The sequence below is a fragment of the Thunnus maccoyii genome, chromosome 6, assembly GCF_910596095.1.
Source record: "Thunnus maccoyii chromosome 6, fThuMac1.1, whole genome shotgun sequence".
Taxonomy (NCBI): Eukaryota; Metazoa; Chordata; class Actinopteri; order Scombriformes; family Scombridae; genus Thunnus; species Thunnus maccoyii.
Genome location: NC_056538.1, coordinates 6,526,489 through 6,546,706, shown reverse-complemented (window position 1 = coordinate 6,546,706; position 20,218 = coordinate 6,526,489). Strand labels below are relative to the sequence as shown.

The following is a 20,218-nucleotide window of genomic DNA, read 5'->3' as shown; positions in this document are numbered from 1 at the left end:
TTGAATATTTCCATCAACATAAAAAAGTTTGTCACAGTGAGTTTAGATTGCACTGCTAGTAAATCAAACACTGTCAAACACACCTTATATACACATATGTGACTTATGTCGAATATGTCGAATCAGAATGCGCACACATCTGTCAACAAGTGTGCGCAAACACTCATGCAAAACTTTAATTACCTAGCTGTCTGCAGTCTCAGGGGCGAGTTTAACATCAACCTTGTCGGTTTCTCAGAGGCGGCTCGGTGGGTTATGAGGAGGGGTAAGAAAGGGTCGACTTATGGGTGAAAGGGAAGGTATTTTTAGGTTGTTTGTTTAGGTAATCTACTTGTAGCTCCCAGACGACAGCCTGTCTGGGGCCTCAAAACACCTTCTATTGTGCATGTGTGTGTGTGCGTGAGGGTGTGTGTCCCTGAGAACATTGTGTCTGCATTGTGTGTGTCCACATGCAGTTATATGAACTGTGTGAGTGTGTGTGTCCTTCAGTCAGTGTACATAAAAACTTTCCTGGGTCACTAGCTCTTCAACAGCTCACGTCAGCCTGATGACGGTCTGCTGGTCTCCGCTGTGGCTGTCACTGCTTTAACCTTTGACCTCTCTTGGTGTCACTCAGGCCTCACTTGCTCTAGACCACTTTCTCCCTCTCTCTCTTTCTCTGTCTCTCTCTCTCTCTCGCTCTTAAAACAGGATCGAGGTCACTGCTGTTGTGGAAGCGATACGCCCTCCGACTTGAAATGGTGTCAGCTCCTGTTCGCATGGTATAGCTTTGCATGACGTGTGTGTGAGCATTCCAAAGTTAGCAGCGCATGTGTGTGTGTTCCCAAACTTTGCCTGTGGGTGTATGTGTTGCCCTGCCTAACCTCAGGCTAGTTGAACCTGGCCTTGCGGGGGGATGAGGGTGGGGGATGGGGGGGTGCTGCAGAGTGTGTAACAGGAGCCTGGGGTTAATGGCTGCTGCTTAGACAGGGTTACTCTGCTAATGTGTAACGTTTTAGCTCTTAGCTTTGATGTGAGGACAGACACACAGGGATGGTGATGATGGGAAGGGCCAAACAAAAAAAGGCTGAGAGATTCAAATGCACAGCAAGCTTTGAAGTAAGTGTGCGGGAGCACTGGAAGAGGGCCAGTCGAGTTTCTGGGTTATCTTTTGTATTTTTTGGACTCAACACCTTTTTTCACTCCAACTATGTATACTGCTCTCTTTCTGCCTTTCCTGTTATCTCTCTTTATCTTTATGTTTTTTTTCTCACCACTTAGGATGATGCTCAACACTTGGCTAGCAGAGCTGCCAAAAATTTGAACATGACTTCTTTATTCTCTCTCTTAACATCGCCAATATTGGATCTCTATATTTCAGACACAAAGGACCAATATATTGTACCAACATATGGTTATTTTTGCCCTGGAGAGGAGAAAAGTCATATATAAATTGCTTGAGTTGACTCACCCCAAATTACGAAAAACATACAGCATCTCCTCACTCTAGTGGTATCTAGCCATCCAGAGAGTTTTAGTTTCATTTGTCCATGTTTTGAGATATCTTTAGGAAATTTCACCCCAATACAAAGGCAATGAATGAAATTTCAGTTGTGCTACTCACAACACTGAAAATGACATTTTAAAAATTCAACAGCAGCATCTCTTTCCAGAAAATTGTCCCTGGTACTTTGGGTAATCTACAGAAAAGACTGTCAACAGTTTTCACTGGGGCTATTTCTTCAGTAGAAAGTAGTTCCATAAAAACAGTTCAAAGTGAGGAGAACCTGCTCTATGATAGCGATATTGATGGTAATATCAACCGCAGCTGCCGGAGGTCGTGACACAACCACACTAGGCTTGTTCAAAGAGCGATCAGCGTCTGTACCCATAACCCCCCACTTCACCTTTCACATCTCCTGCCGTTTATCAGGCTCGCTAGACAGGAGTCAATTCATCTTTCCTTCTCCTTACACACACACACACACAGAGACACACACACACTCCCTCTGTCACACACATTCACTCATCACCGCTCTACTTGGATATATGTGTGCCCCCGTTTCATTTCAATCACTTCCTTTTCTCTCGATCTTTATCCTATCTGTCTTTCTCTGTTTTTCTCTCTCCTCTTCTTTCTTCTTCTCCTCACATTCCTCCGTGGCGTGAGCCTTCAAGGGATTGCGTCTTTTTTTTTTTCTCTTCCCCTTCCAGCAGTATTTGACAGCTTGCTGCGGATAAGGAAGGATCAAGGTTTCTAATCCCAGAGACGTGCCCTAGCATGGACACACCTCTGCCTTTGGCTGGAGATCTGCAGCTTTGGATCCCTGGTGCTGCGAGACCTCCACATCCCCAAATTACATTTCAGCTTTCCCACAGAGAGGTTACACCTCACCGGCAACCCAGAGGTGTGTTTGATACACATGTGCTTTGCATGTCGCTGTGCATACACATGTATTCGCAGCAAGAGGTCAGCCACCTGATCTCTAAGTTGGCTTTCAACCAAGGCTGTGTGTATGTATGTGTGTCAGAGTTGACCTAAAATGGCAAAAGAGTTTCAAAGTGGTTCCTATAGTAAATTCCCATTTCGAGAGTTACATGAGAAGATCAATACCTATCTCTTGTCTCTATGTTAAATGTGAAGTTACAGCCAGCAGCCAGTTAGCTTAGCTTAGCATGAAGACTGGGAGCAGGGGGGAAACAGCTTGCCTGGCTCTCTACAAAAGTTTTAAAAAATCCCCTACCAGCACTTCTAAAGCTCACTAATTAACACGTTACATCTTAATCGTTTGATCCACACAGAACTGTGTAGAAACGACAAGTTGTGGTTGACTTCCTGCAATAATATTCTCCATATTCTTCAAAGTAGAACTACCTTTACAGTTTAACAAAAGCCAATCAAAGACGCGAATGAGAGCAGTAGCAAATTTGCAATGCTTTGTTGCTGTAATTGGGAGCAAAACACTGCATTAGTTACTGAATTCATTCAAAACTTATCCAGAATCAGAAAGAGAACTGATTATAACTGCTGAATGTTTTATCAGGTTTTCAAACCATGTAAAATTTAGCTTCCACTCACTACTGGCAGCACTCATAGCCACATTTTAACCTCAGTGACTGGATATTTCCTACCAAAATACACTTTGGGAGTCATAATTGATTTCTCTCCTTACGTCAAAGGCTTTCTACCTGTGACTCTTTGTCAAAGAAAAAGCTGTTTTTTAATGTGCTTCCTAATCTTTTGTACTGATGATTCAACTAGGTGAGATTTATATACAGCCAAGCCTCCAACAGTCAGTCGGCTAACATTGCCTCTGAAGAAAATGAGCAGGATATTTACTTCTGAAACCTTGCACTACAATGTAACTCCCAGCTCACTTCACAACTATATCACATTGACAGATTTTTGTCTGACCATGGAACAACCTGCATGTATTCCTTATTCTTCTTCCTACATACAAATCACACATTCTGAGTGTGTGTGTGTTTTTCCAGGGAGAATGAACCAGTGTGCCATTTCCTCCACCACCATGATTATAAAAGGGGGATCTCAGCTCATTAAAATGGGCACTGCGTCCAGTCTCAGGGCCCATCAGATTACAGAGCAGCCCTTTATTGCAAGGCTTTTTGTCATAACCCCTAACTGATTGCCACGGAGCAGCCTTTGATTTGGCCACTGAACTCTGCGCCCTGGAGAAAAAGGATGACAACGAAAGAGAAGAAAAGACCACCTACTATCACCCCGGCAGGATGGAGGGAGCTTAAGATAGAAATCAGCAGGGGAAAGAGAGAGAGAAAGATAAAACATTTTCAAGGTGTTTGCAATCAGTCTCCCATTGTCAGATACTGAGGGAGAGTTGGCCGTCCATCTGAAGCGCTGCTGTGCTGCTTTGTCTCCGGGCTCAGATCACAGAATGCGATTGGAACGTTAATAGAAGTTTATGATACAGCATGTGATATGCCTGCCGCGACAGATGCACAGAATAAATATAGGACAGATAATGGCTCAGACACACACATACTCTCTGTCTGTCTACACACATACACCCAGTCCTCGCGATCAGTAACACATTGCCCAGGATCAAAGGGATTTCCGTGCAATGGTGAACCGACGGATGAAGTGTAGAAAAAGCACGGTTGCCAGACTGGAACTAAATCTCTTTCCACTTCACTTCCTCCCGTGTTTTTTGTTTCTTTTTCTCTCTCTACCTCCCTCCCAGCCTCCTCATCTCCATCTCCTCCACTCTTCTTGGCGAGAAAGGTCTGTTCTGCCTCTCTTTCAGCACAAAGAAGGTGGCAGAGGCCCTCTTTCTCTTTCATAACCTCTCTCCCTGAAATAGTCCATGCCCACTTGATGGCTGTCCACTTCTCTCTCTCTCTGTCCGTCTTTCTCTGCCTATACATCCGTCCAACTCTCCTTACAAACCCCCCTCTCTACTCTCCGTCTGTCAGCTGAGGGAGAAAACAGGGGTTTGGAGGAAGAGGGGGAAGAAAAATTTAAAGTGAGCTAAAGAGAAAGAGAGGGGCAAGAGAGCAAGAGGGAGAGTGTGCAGGAGTGCGGGAGAAAATGGAAGGAGAAGAAGGGAAACAGCCGGAGGAATGGGGGAACGACAGGGAAGGATAGAGGGAGAGAGAGGGGGGGTGAAAGGACTACAGGGTTGTGTTGGTAGAGAGCTGGGGTATTGATTCAGGGCCTTTTGACATGCTAATTTGCTAGCTGACTGCTTTAATCGCTCCCTCTTCCCATCGTGGGCTTCAAAGAGGGGATGCTTTTCAAAAAGATGAGGGAAAGGAGGAGAGGAGAGTAGAGGAGAGGAGAGGAGAGGAGAAGAAGATAAATTGTATCATCCTTTTAACCCCCCTTTGACATTTTCACAGCATATACAGTATGTTGCTGATGCCAGCTGACAACCATGTTAGCTGCTCTGTTAAAGCATCCATCTTAACACATCATGTAAATTGTCCTAATTCCACTTTATGTGCTAATAGTAGGCCATTGATATATACACTATATACTAATTTGCATATACTTTGCGTATACTGTTTCGGCAGTTAGTGTATTTAACTAGCAGGAAATAATACAAGAACATTCGCCAACGGATGACATTCAGACCGCAACTTTAAAATGCTCTGCTTTATGAGGTCGTCAGAATTTGATCAATATTTTTCACTTGTTTTGTTTTAATTGTTTTCATTTTTTTAGTGCATTGCACTGGAGGACGACACTGGCCATCAACAGCACAACCAAAGATCTACACTGACATCTTTGAGTATACTTTGTCACTTTTCGGACATGAATAAACTAAATAAATATAAGCTGCTATGTAGAAAAGAGCTTGACTTGAATGTTTTTTAAAGTTTGTTTTTTAAAGAATGATGTCTACTATTCAGTTTAGGATAATTCCACCTATTAACTATGTAAACCAGCCTGTTTCAAGACATTTAATGACACCTGTTGCTATTTAACTTAAAAACAAAACAAATCCTGAGCATAAGAAGACCATATTTGCACTAAAGCTCAGAGTAAAGCAATACCATATTTGCTCTACACGCTGTGTCTGCTACGATAGCATTTTAGTGGGCAGTTTTGGCAATTTTGCATCCTAACATACCATTAAGTCTCATATCAAGTATTAAAATCATATTTTCCACAAGACAATTGAGGCTAAGAAAATCCCACTTGTTTCAAATGTAATCTGTCATGCTTCTGGCACTTTCTTTAAATCCACTGTCAGTTCGTTGAAATGAGGTAGGAGAAAGCACATCTATCCAGAAAATTCCTAAAAAGGAACATGATTTCCTTAGGAAAAAAATTAGCTTTTAGAACTCAATAGGGGCTAAATGACTTAAAGATGGATATTCGTGGCAGCGTTCATACACACTGCGGTGTAGCTGGCGCTGTGCGAGCACTATGGCCATCAGTCCGGGTCATGCTCGATCACCGGTGGCTTTCTGCCCTAAATAGGACACCGCGAAGAGAAAGAGAGAGGGGTGATGAGTGTCAAGAACTGCAAAATGAACAAACGCTGGGGCAGGACGGCAGCCCAAACAGGAAAAACATTTCAGCACCTCAGCTAATGATGGCTGAATTACCACCACCAACCCACCCCCCTCCTCCCCTCCTCCGACCAGGCAAGGGAAGATTTGTGTGTGTTGGGAGGCCTTTTTTTTCCTCCATCATTTGAGGAGCTAAACAAGAACAGAATTTTAAAAATGCTTTAAGCAATTATTTCAGCAGGAAGGGGAGGGTGGCGGAGGATTGCTCATTTTGTCCTGTCTTTCTGTATCTGTTGTTCTTTCCTGCTATCCGTTGGTAATAGATTCCTCGTCTCTATTCAGGAGCACAAAATGAGCCTCTCTGGTGGCAGGGAGAGTGATGAGTACATTCACCTCCATTCTGCTGCGCTCTGCTCTGCTCTGCTCTGAGTGTGTGTCTGTGTGTGCTAACGCATACTAAAGCTTGTGTGTGTGCTTCTGCTGTACATATTTATGAATGTGTGTCTGAGTATGATTTCTTAACATTTCCTTTTGCCTGAATCCATTGCCTTAATTTTTGTGTTAGTTTGTATAAACTGTATGAGCATGAATGCATGAGTGTGCATGTGTGCGCGCATACTGGTGAGTGTCACTTCAGACATTCTTTCCTGCGTGTGCCTGGATTTTTGTCATTCGGGCTTGTGTGCACACTCGCACACTCTCTGTATGTGTGTTTGTGGGAACAATGACGAGTGATGATGTTCCATGTGCTGCTCCTAGCTGCCTTCCTCCCTCCCAACAGTGAAGGTAATCTCATTATTCAGCCCACTTCCTGCTGCTGCCACCAGAGACAGGGTGATGAACACTAACCACCTCGATGGCTGGGGGGGGGGGGGTAAAAAAGAGTGTGAATGGGTGAAAATTACTAACAGACTCAGCAATAAAAATGAAGGGAGATTAGAGGGGAGAAAGAGATGAAAAGAGAAAAAAAGAGCTCATAAAGAGCTATTAAAGCAACAGGAGAGAGAACCTTGAATCTAGAAAAGACAGATACACAAAAAATGAGCAATCAAGCCGGCCAAGAACATAAGTAAGTATGCAAATACTTAATTTGTGTGTATACAGGAGAGAGGAAGGAGGAGGAAGAAAACAGGAGAGGAAGAGCGAAGGACTGAGTCTGTGTATTTAAAGCCATCGGGGACCGGCGGGCTAAATAGAATTACGTGGTGAATTTAGAATGATGCTCCCAAGCGCATATTTAACACTGTCAACAGGGGGAGAGAGAGAATGGGAGACCTAGATATGCACACACACAATGAGTGGAGCACAGGAGAGAAACTTCATCCTTAAAACCTCTTAATCCAATATAAATGAGAGTTTCCAGCTCAGCAAAGACTGCTGGGAATAGTGAGGGAGTGGATCAGGGGGTTGTGGGGGGGGGGGGGTCTCAGGTGAGAAAATGCTCGGATCACACGCTGACATCACAGTCGGGGCCCTAAGCTGTTATGCACACACATACGCTCACATGCAAACAGGTTGTGAGGATATACAGAGCTTGTGGGAAATTAAGTTAAAAGTGAATTCTATTTCTGTTAGCTACTCTCAAGACATGAACAAAGAATAAGGAAAATAGAAAATTTAAAAATCCCAAAGAAGTGAATCTGAATCTAGAAAAAGGAAAACAAAAACTGTAAAATAATATATATATATATATATCTTTCTGATTTTGAGGAAATGTTAATGAGTGTATGTGTGTATTGATCTGTGGTGGTGATGATAGGTTGTGGGGGCCAGCTCAACCGTCAACTAGCATCCTGCGGTGTCAAAAGTGCCTGTAAATTTCACGCCTCAACCAAGCTATATCTTCAACAAACACACACGCCAACAAACACGACTTGAAGACACAACAAAAAAATCTTCTGATTTTCCTGAAAACACACATCACTGCTCTGCAGAAGCCACATTGCTGCCAGAGCCTTTTGTCTTTCAAATGTTTCTCTGACTCACTGACGGGACAAATTGTGATTATTGTTTCCCTGTAATGACATACGTAGTTCTCACTAATCCCCCCCCCAGCTCATCAACACTCCCACCCTTCCCCTCCAACAGTAGGGAACCCCTCACCAGATGAGGAGCGAGAGGACACCCTGACCCCCACCCTTCCCCAACAGAGGTTTGGGGGAGGTGGTTAACAGGGAAAGGGATCCCAAATGCAAACAGACAGAGCCCCCTCTTTAGGATCTGGGGCCCCTTGGCCCTCAGTGCCCTGGCTGTCCCGCTCGCCTTAGCCCAGGGTGTACACCCTGGCCACCCTTGGCCCACCTTAAGTACAGACACACATACACACACACCCTCCACAGCTGTCAAAACCCTGACGTCTTAATCAATCCTGGATCCACGACCCTGTCAGATGCAGCAGTAAGATGGATGCAGAAGGGGATGACCCCTGACCCCTGCCAGGGGTGGAGAATACAACTCCTACGTGCCCCATAAGCCCCCCTCTCCCCATACTTCTTTTTCCCCCGAAACATCGCAAGCCCCAGTCAGCTCCGCTGCTGCCCCAAACAATGATAGAGGAGAGCCCATTCATCCTGGGCTGGGAACCAGGGGCCAAGGTGCCCTTGTAACCCCACACGTACACAAACAAGCACAGACACACAAGTTTGTGAACCCACACACTCGCAGACACACAATTGGGCTTGTGTGCACCATAGAAAACCTTTAAAAAGGAAGGTTTTTCACCAAATCAAGCCACATAGTGTAAGCATAGGCTGACACACTCTCATAGACTTGTTAAAAGTCAGAAAAAAACTATTAACAAACACAACTTACCCCACAACTATCCCTAGATATCTCCCCTTCCCCCTCCTGAAAACCAGCTCCTGTCGAAGTCCCTTGGTCAACACAGTCATAGAGCAGTGGAGCTCCTCACTCATAAAGCCTGTCCCACGGGGGAATATTAACCAGCTCATCGGCGCACTTGAAGACTGACAGTGGCCAGCACCTTTTAACCCTTCAGTCACTGGAGCTGACCCACACCGACGCCTCAGGCAGCTATGCAGCGTCAAACCCTATCCGCGTTAACCAGAGTTCATTTGAAGTGAAATGTCATGAAACTTTTTGAGAAATGTGTTTGAAGCTAAAAGTGAATGGAGTGGATGTGTTGGCACTGTAAACTTAAACAAACTAAAGCAGATGCAATGATATGTGAACTAAATGGATACATTGGCTTGAAAAGCAATACTGCCAGCTCAGAGGCTGGCAGACACTTCAAGACTGCATTAGTCATATAAAATCAAGGTTTCCAAATCCTTTGTTGCCTTCTTTGGAGGGTAACAGCTATTTATCTCAAGTGAAATTAAAGAGGAGAGATAAGGAGTCTGTTTCAATATTGCAGGCAAAGCAAAGTTACGATACACAGTATGAGATCAGGGTTCTCATTCTGATTTGAAATAAGAGTCTATTATAGTAAATTGCAAGATAGAAAGCCAATTCAGATGAGATTTACCTAAAGTCTGTAACTAACTACCCTCTGGTCTCCTTCCCTCAACCCTGCATTTCTCTCTGCTTCTTTGAAGCCAACCCTGGGGACAGAAACCTGGCCTGAGCCATCTGAACCCGGCGACAGGGGCGATGGGCAACATTCCAAGGGAACTCTTACAGCTCAAATGATACTTTTTTTTTTTTGGGACAAATACACACACAAGTGCACACACAAAACCATCTGTGACCACTTGTACCTCTTTGCCTCTCCTTCCCCAAGCAGCCAGTGGTACCTCTAAATCACCAGTCCTGTTTGTCATGCAATTAGTCGTCTAAGATAAAGGCTCCCTCATAAATTAGGAGAGGTGCAGTGGTCCGTCCCCCTGTTAATCACCCGTGCCCAGCCTCTGACCCCTAACTGCTGCGGCCCCCTGCTTTTTGTGTGTGATGGTAGTGGGTGGCGGGTGGGGTGTACCAATAAACCATGGTGGCAGAATTGGCATCCACTCGTCTGGCCAGCTGACAGCTTCGCCTTGGCTTGGCAAAATGCTGAACATAATCCACAAAACAGCTGCTGAATACAACTAGATGCTATCCACTATACAGCACTTGTACATCATATATAACAACCTAAAGTGTGCAGTGAAACAAGCAAGTTAAATGAATGTGGAGTCTGTGTAGATGCCAAAACACCATCAGAAATTGTAAAGCTGAAAGCATCGATTTGTTGGTTGTTTCATGAGCATTGCTAGTCCATTTTTTGAATTCACCAGCATGCTGACAGTTCTATCATTTTCCTGATTTAAAAAATCTGGAAGGGGGCACTATGCACTGACCTTAAAACCTCATCAAATAGCCTGGTACAGGATCACGGCGAACAGGGACTAGAATAATCGTCCACAAAGGGCTATTCCCCCCTACCAAATAGCACTATTTCAACCCCATCTCACAGCTGTGTATTTTCACTTCTCTCATACCTGCTTGGAATGATAAACTCTTTCTCTCTCCTTCCCTTCCTCTAAAGCTGTCTATCTCTTTTTCCCAGCTTCAGGCCTCATCGGGACTAAGACAAAGAGCAGGTGGGGGTGAAAGACACTGTGGTAGTGCAAACCAGTTGGAGCTCTAGCCTCCTCCTGGTGTCACCAATTCCTCTGGGATGCATCCCATTGCACAACACCTCCCAGTGGGCCTGCTAATTACTCCATTTACAATCATCATTGCTTCTATCACCCAACCAGACACTGGAAAGAAGAACGCAGAGAGTGGGAGAGCGAGAGGGAAAAAATATCCAACAGAGTGAGAGGTGGGTGAATCGAGGGAGGGAGGAGAGGGAAGGACAAAGAGAGCGAAACATGGGGGATAAAGACAAAGAGACAGAGCACAAGGAAGGGGGGAAATTAAAGAGGTAGGATACTGTACGGAAAGGCGAAGCTTGAAGGGAGAGAATGATCTATAAATAGAGAGAGAGGCAAAAAAATAGGAAGTCAGCACCCAAAAACACAAGACAAATCTCAGTTCTTTACCTTGGCATTCTGCATTGCGCTCCTCGTATCCAGGGTTGCACAGGCAGTTCCCAATGGGCACCAGCCACTCTCCGTCAGCTCCACAGTACATCTTGGGAACCTCCTTCTCCTCTGAATTATCCACGCATGAGCCTCGAACTTCCACAAGCGAGGAGGTATCGGCTCCAGTGATGGTATCAGGAAACTGGGCCAAGTTACGCACCGCTAAAGGACATTTCTTGTAGAAGACCCTGACGGACACCAGCGCAATGCATGCTCCAACATCCTGGAAGGCCAAATAGAAGCCCTTACGGGTCAAGGCGCCCACATCCCGCACCTCCGTGTTCAGCTTCATGATGCGATCACCGATGTCCACCTGAGTGAAGCTCTCGTCTGCAGCGATGGTATCGATCTTGCCGAACTGGTTCTCACGAATGTAGCGCTCTTTGTCATTGTTGGACTCGTAGTAGTAAAGATTGAAGGTTTCCTTGCAGGTTCCCATGACCCCCGGGAGGCTGTTGCAGTCTCGGAGGGTGAACTTGATCTCAATGTAGACACGCTGGGCACCTCCACGGGGGATCCAGTCAGTGCGGAGCCAGTTGTTCTGGTTTGGCTCCATGACATTACACACCTGGTATGTCCGGATGGGGATATTCTTCTCATCCATAATGCTTACTTCCTCCCACTGGGGAAAGGACACAACCATTAAAATGTTAATAAGGTATTCTTAAACCTCTTGGTTTTATTCTGCAATCTGCAAAAGAATTACCTATTTTTGACCTACAGTATATTGAGTTCCAAACCATATTTAAGGAAGATTAGATCAGGGAAAATGCTATAACAGTGTTATGGCAGAGTTACTAAAGGTTTATTAGGATCATCAGAGAAATATCTGATCTTAATTATCTCCTAATGAAAATGGACTTTACAAGTATCACACATAACAGTGAACCCTTCTATGCCAAGAACAAGAGATACTGTGCAAAAGAGCATCCGTGAATGATTAGTCAATATTTGAGTCTCAGCAGAGCAATTAATTGATGGCTAAACTTAATGCATATTTTATGAATGGCACCTAATAGACTTGTTGGGTCCTAATATAGAATCATAAAGATATTAATATTCATTGCTTCTCCTCAACTGTGAGAATGGAAAATTGTAATTAGTTCTATGCCTCAGTAATGCCTACAGTTCAATTACTTGGGGAGTGGTTTACAAAACCCTCTTCACACACACACACTGAGAGACCTGGATGGCTCAGAGGAGAAGGGAAAGAATGAAAAACAGGGGATTATGGGGCTGCAGAAACCAAAGGTCTCTGAATCAATGCTAATGATCTAATGTGTGCCTGCTTTACGTCTGCATACGTGATGGGGACCGGGAGACAGATGCACACATGTTCGCTGCTGTTGTTAGTATGAACTCATAGGAGGGGGTGGAGGGCGCTGACGTGGGGCGCATGGATTAAGTTATCCAGCACGGCCTGGCTTATTTTTGCTGAGAGGGAATGTTTGTTTTACTTATGATAAAGTTCCCCTCTCGACAGAGCACTGTTGAGCAAATACAAGCATGTCTTGAGAGGCTGTGTTCCCTTAAGTTTTTCACCGTGTGTTTTAAATAGAGTCTTTGACTGAGCTGGGCTGTAAACAAGAGCAGACAGGCCTTTGGCTGCCGTAGCTTCAACCATTTAGAAAACTGTATGAAAAAAATAATAACGGAACAGTGAGAATATGGGTTGTGCTGCCAGATTTGATTTGACGCCTTATCATAAACAATCTGGTTTAAAGACTTATTTCCCTGGAGGAGGGCGGGATAATGCTAAACATAGCTGCCGCTGTATGATTTGAGAAAATGTCTATCATTCCCTGCTGTTCCATTCCACTCTGCTCTCTTCCTTTCGCCCCTCTTTTGTTGTGAAAATCAAGAGGCACTAAGATAAGGCCGCACCTTTCCCCGATAGCAAGGAAGAGGGAGAATAAGGCCAATTGGTCGTAATGAGAGGGTGAATGCAGGCTTGCTGGGGCTGCCAGGACCCTGTCGATCACTTGTTTGTGATAAAATGGCCGTGGGGAGGACCTGAGCACAGCACTGGCCAAGTTCATAGAAAAAAGCTCACAAGCAGAGCCTGCAACAGCTGCACAAGGTGATATTCTGGTCCCCTGGGTTCATATTCATTAGCTGACTTGATTGTTACTAATTTGTGTTAATTTTCATAAAACATTAAAAAGCTCACTTGTGCTCATCATAATTTATATGAGTGGGACAAATGGAGAAGTGACTGCTGACTGATAAAAATACTGATATTTGTTTAATGTAGGAAATGTGTAATTTAGGTTATCACTGATTTTCAAAATAATGGCATTCAAATAGATTGTTGGCCATTTCTTTATGATCAGATTTAGACTCGGCCCTATCCGTCTACTGCCCCTGGTAGGGCTGTGGCCCTTAGTGTGTCCCCTATTCTTCCTCTTATCAGAGCCACTGTAGGTATCCCAATTAGACCGAGGGATCATGCATTTGGTTGACCCTATTCCCTGTTGCTTTATAGCCTGATTCAGTCCTCCTGCGGCAAGAGCTGAACCCCACTGCACTTTCCCCCTTATTCATCCATTCCAGAGGACCCTCTCTCAGCTGCCAAGTTCCTCTCTCTCTCTCTCTTCCCCCCTCTCTCTCTCTCGCTCTTCAACTCAATGGTGGAAAGGGATATAAAGTTTCTCCACAAAGGCCGATTCAATCCACCGTCTATTCAGGAAACCTGACGCCCGCTGCAGTATCGGCCCCTGCATCTGACCATTACAGAGTGGTTAGAGAGAAGGAGAGCGAGGAGAAAGGGGAGCAGGGGTTGCGGGTAAGGGGGGGTGCCTGTAGACCGGTGGTTCTCAAAGTGGATTCCGAGGACCCCATGGGGCCCTGGAGGGTGTTCCAGAGGGTCTCTGTACAGCTAAATGGTGAATTAGAATTTTTTTCATATTTTACTGTAAGATACTAGAAATTGTGCCTTGATCTCACCCTGAGCCCAGTACAGGCAGCTGAACAATTCAATAAATCATCAACAAAGATATTCCCATAAAGGGCTCACCACGACAACATCCTATCAAAGAGGGCAGTGTATCTATTTGGCGGTCCATTCCAGAGCTCCTGCCAATAATGGATTATATCTCTCCATTTTTGCTCAATAGGGGACCATGCGTCCTAACAAGGGGACACTTCTTTGCAGTACTTACCCCTCCTTCTGTCGGGTTGGCGACCCATCCCAGCTCCCCCTGTACGGATCTGGAGTCCAATAACGTGACTGGAAAACAAGAATGGGAGAAGTGAGCATGTAGTCTCAGTCCGTCCACATACAACATCAGCACTGGCATGTATAATCCACTTATGTCTAACACACCGAGGAGAGAAAAGGGTTCCCATTTCCTTCCAAAAAAGGCTTAATGAATACAAATAACTGTTAAAACGATTTATCAAATAGAAAAATATACTATATGGATGCCAGCGCAGAGAGAGAATAAAGAATAGACTAAAGAGCGTAAAAGTGATAAACTTGTAATGTTTTTTTGTGCGCAATTCCCTGCTGTGTTTCACGCACGTCGTTTAGATTGATTTCCGTTAAGAAAAATATTTTCTACAAATGACAAATGCGTTCTCCCCCGTGTCTTTAAAATAATGATTTTTCAGTTTGCTCAGCATCAGTTCAAAGCATGTTTGATGTGGTCAGAATCAATTACGGAGCCGACTGCTTAAACGTGCTCGTTGAAGAACAAATGCATTTAAAATGCCCAAGACAGACAGGCTGACACAATAGTTCTACATTTCTCTAGAAAGACTAAAAGGTTGGGTCTGTGAGGTAAATTAAAAATGTTTTCGATTTAATTAATTGGTATAGATAGACCTAGGCTATTTCTATTTTTACGCTTGTTTTGAATTCGGCGTGGTTGAAATACTTAATGAACTGCTCAGTAAAAATTAATGAATAAGCCCGTCATAGTATAAATTATTACAATTACAATTAATACTGATCCATTTTATATTTAAAACACTTGTTTCATATTTAAATAAACGGAGCCCACGATGCATCATTTTGAACTTGTTGAGTCGAACAGCTTTGCTCTGCCGAGCAGGACAAATATAGAAAACACGGATCTACAGGACACAGACTCGAAGCAGGAGTCTGGGATTGTTTCGAATAATATCAACTATTTAATTTATTAGTGTTTGCACTGGGAAGTAGGCTGTAGTCTGTACTGGGCCTAACATTTTGGAACTGGGTACACTGCGCCCCCGGGACCCCGAGCAGGCAGCAGAGAACTCCAGTCCCGAAACCTTCCGAGCTCTGGGTATGGCACACCGTGCTCAGTTTATACATCTGCCATTTAAATGATTGGTTGCTTTTCAGAGAACGTGCACCTGATAGAGCATAACCGAATATGTTTTGTGGATCTCTGGGAACCATTCTTTAAATCGGCGTATATCTAATGCACTGCGCAGCCCTTGATTCAATAACATTTCAACTTTTAGTTTTGGTTTTCCTGTCATTCTCGGAATCACCTTCCACCAAAACACTCCCTGACAGCGAGAGCGATCACTGTGAAGAATACTGAAATTGATAAATTAAGAGCTGCTTGGTCAGTTGGATGTTGCCGGATTTGCGAGTCTCCCACTGATTCGTAAAAGCACTTCATTTATGTTCTACAAGACGTGTCCGTTTAGGGAGATGCTATACGCAGCATTAAATTGCTTTTTGGATTGACTACGGCTTGACCTTCCCTCTTGACAGAGACAACAGCCCGTATCGGGGCTACAAGTATTCCTGCTCAGGCTTTCGGCAGCTGGCACGATCCAAGTCCCAAACAGCCGATGCCCATTTTGGAAAGCCACTTCTCATTTCAGCTTCGTTTTAATAAAACCTCGCAAAAGTCGCTGCGTAAAGGTGATCGTCTGTGTTTTCTACCATTCAACTCTTTGCGGCTCCACGCACCCGCAACTGGGGGCCACGAAGTAGGGCTCCGCAGCGCAAACACACACGGAGACGGAGCAGGGATGAAGTCAGAAGTCCGCGGCAGTTATGTTCTCCCAACAACCTTACCTTCATTTGGGGGGTATATCCGTGCCGTAGAAACCAATGTAGAAATCCCAGAAACAAGAAAGGTAGCCGTGAACAAAATCCCTGCCATGAGTGCCATTTGTGTGGTTGTTCCGTTTTTCTCTCCTCTTTTTCTCTCGTTGCTCTTCTCCCAGGTCCTGCTCTCTCTCTCTCTCACTCCCTCTCTCTCCCCCTCTCTCTCTTTCCCAGTGGAATATGGGATTGAAGCGGACACGGGGAGAGAGACGCACCGAGCGCACCACAGCCAGGAGGCGGGTCTACTCCGTGCGCTCTGACGCGGACCCCGTCAAACCATATAGGAAGAATAGTGGACAGGGGATTGGAATAGGGGGGGCAAATAATCATTAACTACCCCCTCACCCCCACCCCCCAACCCCCACGCACACCCCAAACAACTCACTCTCTCATTTACCAGTGGGCACTAGACGGAGACACGGAGAAACATGGTGATGGTGTGAGATGGCATTTCTCCATATTTGCCATGCAGGTACAAGGGCGATGTAAAACTCTCCGTGACCCTGTGAGTCACCGATTGACATTACAAGAATAAACTACGGGGGGATATGAAAAGTGAAGATGCACAGGAGGTGTGTGCGCGCTGCACATGCATCCATAGTTTATAAGGCACTGAGGTTGATCAAGGAAAAAAAATCTGCAGAAATCACAACTCCCTTAATGCATGAAAACAGAAACTGCTCCTAAACTAGCTATATATTTTAACGGCTAAAATGCAATGCGTCAGTTTTTGTCCTCTGTGTTTCTCAGCAGTCACACTGTGCTGATCCTGCATGTAGTCTGGCTCCAGTCAAGCGCAGCGCTGTCCAAGGTGAACCGCATCAGACCAAGGTCGCCACCTAGCGGAGATATTGACGCCTGTTCTGCCACCAAAATTGGATTAAAGAACAAGCATGAGCATGACCTCCTTAACATTACATGGTATTGCACTTTGTGAAATTGACAATGCCCGTTTTGTGATCGGTGTCGAGCCTGTATTGGATTATTGTCACTTGCTATTATTCTAATATTATCAAGGCTTTATGGGTATTTATGATGAAACGTGCACACAGATCCATCCCTCAGTATACAGGTTAGAACAGGCCTGGTGTTGTGAAGCTGCAGAAGTGAATGATGTGCAGGAATTGATGGGGAAATGATGTTACTTGTGCAGTTTTTCTTCAAACAAAGGCTGCATTGTTCGTCTTTGAGAAAGCCATGCAGCTGTGTCCAGGTTTGGGGTTTTGCCCAGGGTGCTCTCACTCTTTTATGTCCTCCTACACAGGTCTTCTATTGCTCCCGTGAGATGTGCCCATTGCAGCGGGAGGCAGGCAACCTTTCAATGATCTTCAGAGGTTATTGTCACTGAGTGGGCAGGTTAGGTCGTTCTGCATCACCACACACTGCTGCCAGTGACTACAGATAGGTTTGCACATCCACAACCAGCACATTTTTTAATATCTGGTCCTGTATTGTGACTCATTTAGAGGGGAATTTGGCCTTTACAGATTACAGAGACAGTTATTCAGCTGGGAAAGATTCACCCTGCTGAAGTGTCCTTGGGCAAGTCATTGGATCCCCATCAGCTCTAGGACTGCTGATCCTTTCTGAGGGTGGGAAGCCAAAACAGAATTTCATCACATGAATCAAAAAAGTATGTCAACATTGTTCTTTCTGTTGTATGAAACCGACTATCTTTAAACTTGAAATGAAATGCGTTTTTTAAGTTTTGGCATCTTCATCTGTGTTTGTGATGGTGAGACAGTGCAGCCTATAGCTATAAGAAGATAACCCTGCACTCTCAGCAGGTGTCTGAATACCTTTTTTTCATCATACATGTATGAATGTGTCTTTGTGCAGAAATGTTGTCTATAGCCTCTAGCATCCACGTTTGGCAGATCCCAAGTGTTCCATTTCCCATGCCTCTTTGTAGCTGTCACACCAACCTCAGGCTTCCAAGATTTGGCTACAATATATTTATTTCTGCCCATACAAGGAAACATCTAGGAGTTTTCTCATATGGATGATCTCACTGCGAATAGACCTGTCTTTGTCTCAAACACTCTGGCAGACAGTGTGGCTTTGTTTCCCTTCACAGATGCCACTCAAATGAAGAGGGAGAGTAGTGTTTTTATACATTACAGATCGAGAGAGGACAGCTATGGAGTTAGTAAGAATTTGGCTGATTTGGAAATGGAGAGGAGAGGTGTGTGTAGGGTGTTTATGAGGGTCTCTTGGTGTGCCATACTGTGCTTTTGTGGGGTTATGGTCTCTCCTGCAAAAGCATCTCGTCCAGCGTAATGACACAGACAAAGCATCTGGTGCTCCAATGAAATTGGCCAATTTACCCCCGAACATCGATTGTCCAAAACTACATCCCCAGATGAAAGGCACTTTCCCCTGTTCTCCCCTGACTACAAGCCTTGCAACCTTAAAAAGCCAGAGGGGGACCGAGCAAGGACGCTTTTGATCTTTTCGACCAATGACGGCAAAGTTTCATGTACCGACAACGACGGAGGTCTGCTGGTGCACAGGCGGAGCCATGGTGGTGGTCGGGACAGGGTGCGAGGGGCCGGGTTGTGTCTCTTGTCTTCCTTTATTTGTGTCACAGTGTTTTTGATTGATTACACTCCCATCGTTTCCTTTATCTTCCTGTCAAACCAGCGCCTTTTTTTTCGGGAGTAGGGGGTGGTGGAGTGGTGGAGCACCCCCCCCTTTCCCTCCCTCTACCAGCCCACTCCGCTTTCTCCAGATGGCATCTGCTGCCCACACATCTGCATTGTGTGCCAATCATGCACACCGACTCCAAATCCTTTTCTCGAGCGGACACACACACACACACACAGCTCACTCAAATAAACTCATATGTTATACGTGTATGCTGTGTTACAACATGTGTTATAGACCAATTTCCTGATATATTTGACTGATATCAGCTTTGTTCAAATTGGATATCAGTCGTGTCCAGCTCTAACATTATGGAAGTTATAATTTACTCAGGATGTTAGTTTTTTCAGAGCTTTTCCATCATGTCCTGTTTCATGTTGTTTTTTTGCCCTGCGTGGTGAAACCAAAGATAATTTTCCGCAGTGTGGACAATCAAGTTCCTTCATTCCTTCCTACCTTCCTTCCTAATTAGAAAAAAGGTATTGGGCAACACAGTAATTTCAAAATATCCACTTTATGTTTCCCAGCAACAAGGAACCGCTCCACTCTAGAGGTGGGGATGTGTGGTTGGCATCTGCTGCATGTGACCACCTTGCACCTGCATTTTGGCAAATATTTGACCAGTTTTATACTATAAGGCATAACGTTAAAGACCACCATAGCTGGAGGAATCTTTCACAGCAGCGGTTTTTTAAACATATCAACCACCATTTGCAATTGCAGCAGTGCTAATTAGATCAGTACTCCTGCAAAGAGATACACTGTTAGCTAGTTACAATAGTTAACAGTAATGGTGACCAGTCAGAATTCATTAGTATTTGTGTTTTTCTAATCAATCAACAATCAGACTGGCAAATCAACTAGTTTAGCTGCATCAACAATTAACCCCAGCTGACTGCATGTTGAGCTGACTCATTTTCAGTCACGTGTTCGTATAAGCACTTTAATGCAACAAAAGTTAATAACTTAATAACACATATCATTATACTGATAAGTTAAGCATCAGTGCTCTTAAAATCTTTCATTATCAAAACATCAAACTCCTGCTTTAACACAAAGTAAGCTAGCTGAAAATAACACTGTATAGGTACCTGCACAAGGGATCATTTTAATCCCATATCGAAAAACCAAAGTTAACACCCAGGTCATTATCAGTACAAATTATGAGCTACCAGCACTCATCAGAAAAATCCAATGCACAGCAACCTTGCCCAATCATTCACATCTCTACAGAAAGTGCATCACACCTTTATTGTCAACCAAGCAAAATCCTCCAACCCACCCTCCCCCTGTTCATCTTCTCCCACCTCCCTGACTACAGTTTGGGCCATTGTTTCAACTAAAGCCCTTAAGTCCCTCCTGCTGGCCCGTGACCCCCCAGGCTACAGGCCCTGCCCACCGCCTTCGGATCCCCAGCCTCACGCGGTGTTCCTCGGGCCCGCAGTTAGAGAGACAGTCCCCGGAGGTCAGAGCGAGTGGGAGTCTTAGGAGACCAGAGGAGAAAGGGAAGAAGAGA

At 44.7% G+C, this 20,218-nt stretch overlaps 1 protein-coding gene and 1 long non-coding RNA gene across 4 annotated transcripts in view; one reads left to right on the top strand and one right to left on the bottom strand.

The window, feature by feature from the left end:
• epha4l (eph receptor A4, like) overlaps nucleotides 1–16,359 on the bottom strand; it is a 56,334-nt gene extending 39,975 nt beyond the window's left edge. For 2 of the 3 annotated variants that reach the window (XM_042413899.1, XM_042413900.1), the window contains exons 1-3: nucleotides 16,024–16,359; nucleotides 14,165–14,232; nucleotides 10,962–11,625 (exon numbers count right to left, since the gene is read on the bottom strand). In XM_042413899.1, coding sequence (XP_042269833.1) covers nucleotides 10,962–11,625; nucleotides 14,165–14,232; nucleotides 16,024–16,120 — 829 coding nt within the window. In that variant the 5' untranslated portion in view covers nucleotides 16,121–16,359. Of the gene's footprint in view, nucleotides 1–5,866; nucleotides 5,937–10,961; nucleotides 11,626–14,164; nucleotides 14,233–16,023 lie in introns of those variants that run through there. The other variant, XM_042413901.1, reaches the window with a different exon arrangement.
• A 79-nt stretch (nucleotides 16,360–16,438) lies between these two features.
• On the top strand, nucleotides 16,439–18,450 carry LOC121899290. The gene is made up of 4 exons (XR_006096672.1): nucleotides 16,439–16,528; nucleotides 16,807–16,977; nucleotides 17,321–17,689; nucleotides 18,134–18,450. It is a non-coding gene; the product is annotated as an uncharacterized LOC121899290 (long non-coding RNA).
• The last annotated feature ends 1,768 nt before the right edge of the window (nucleotides 18,451–20,218 follow it).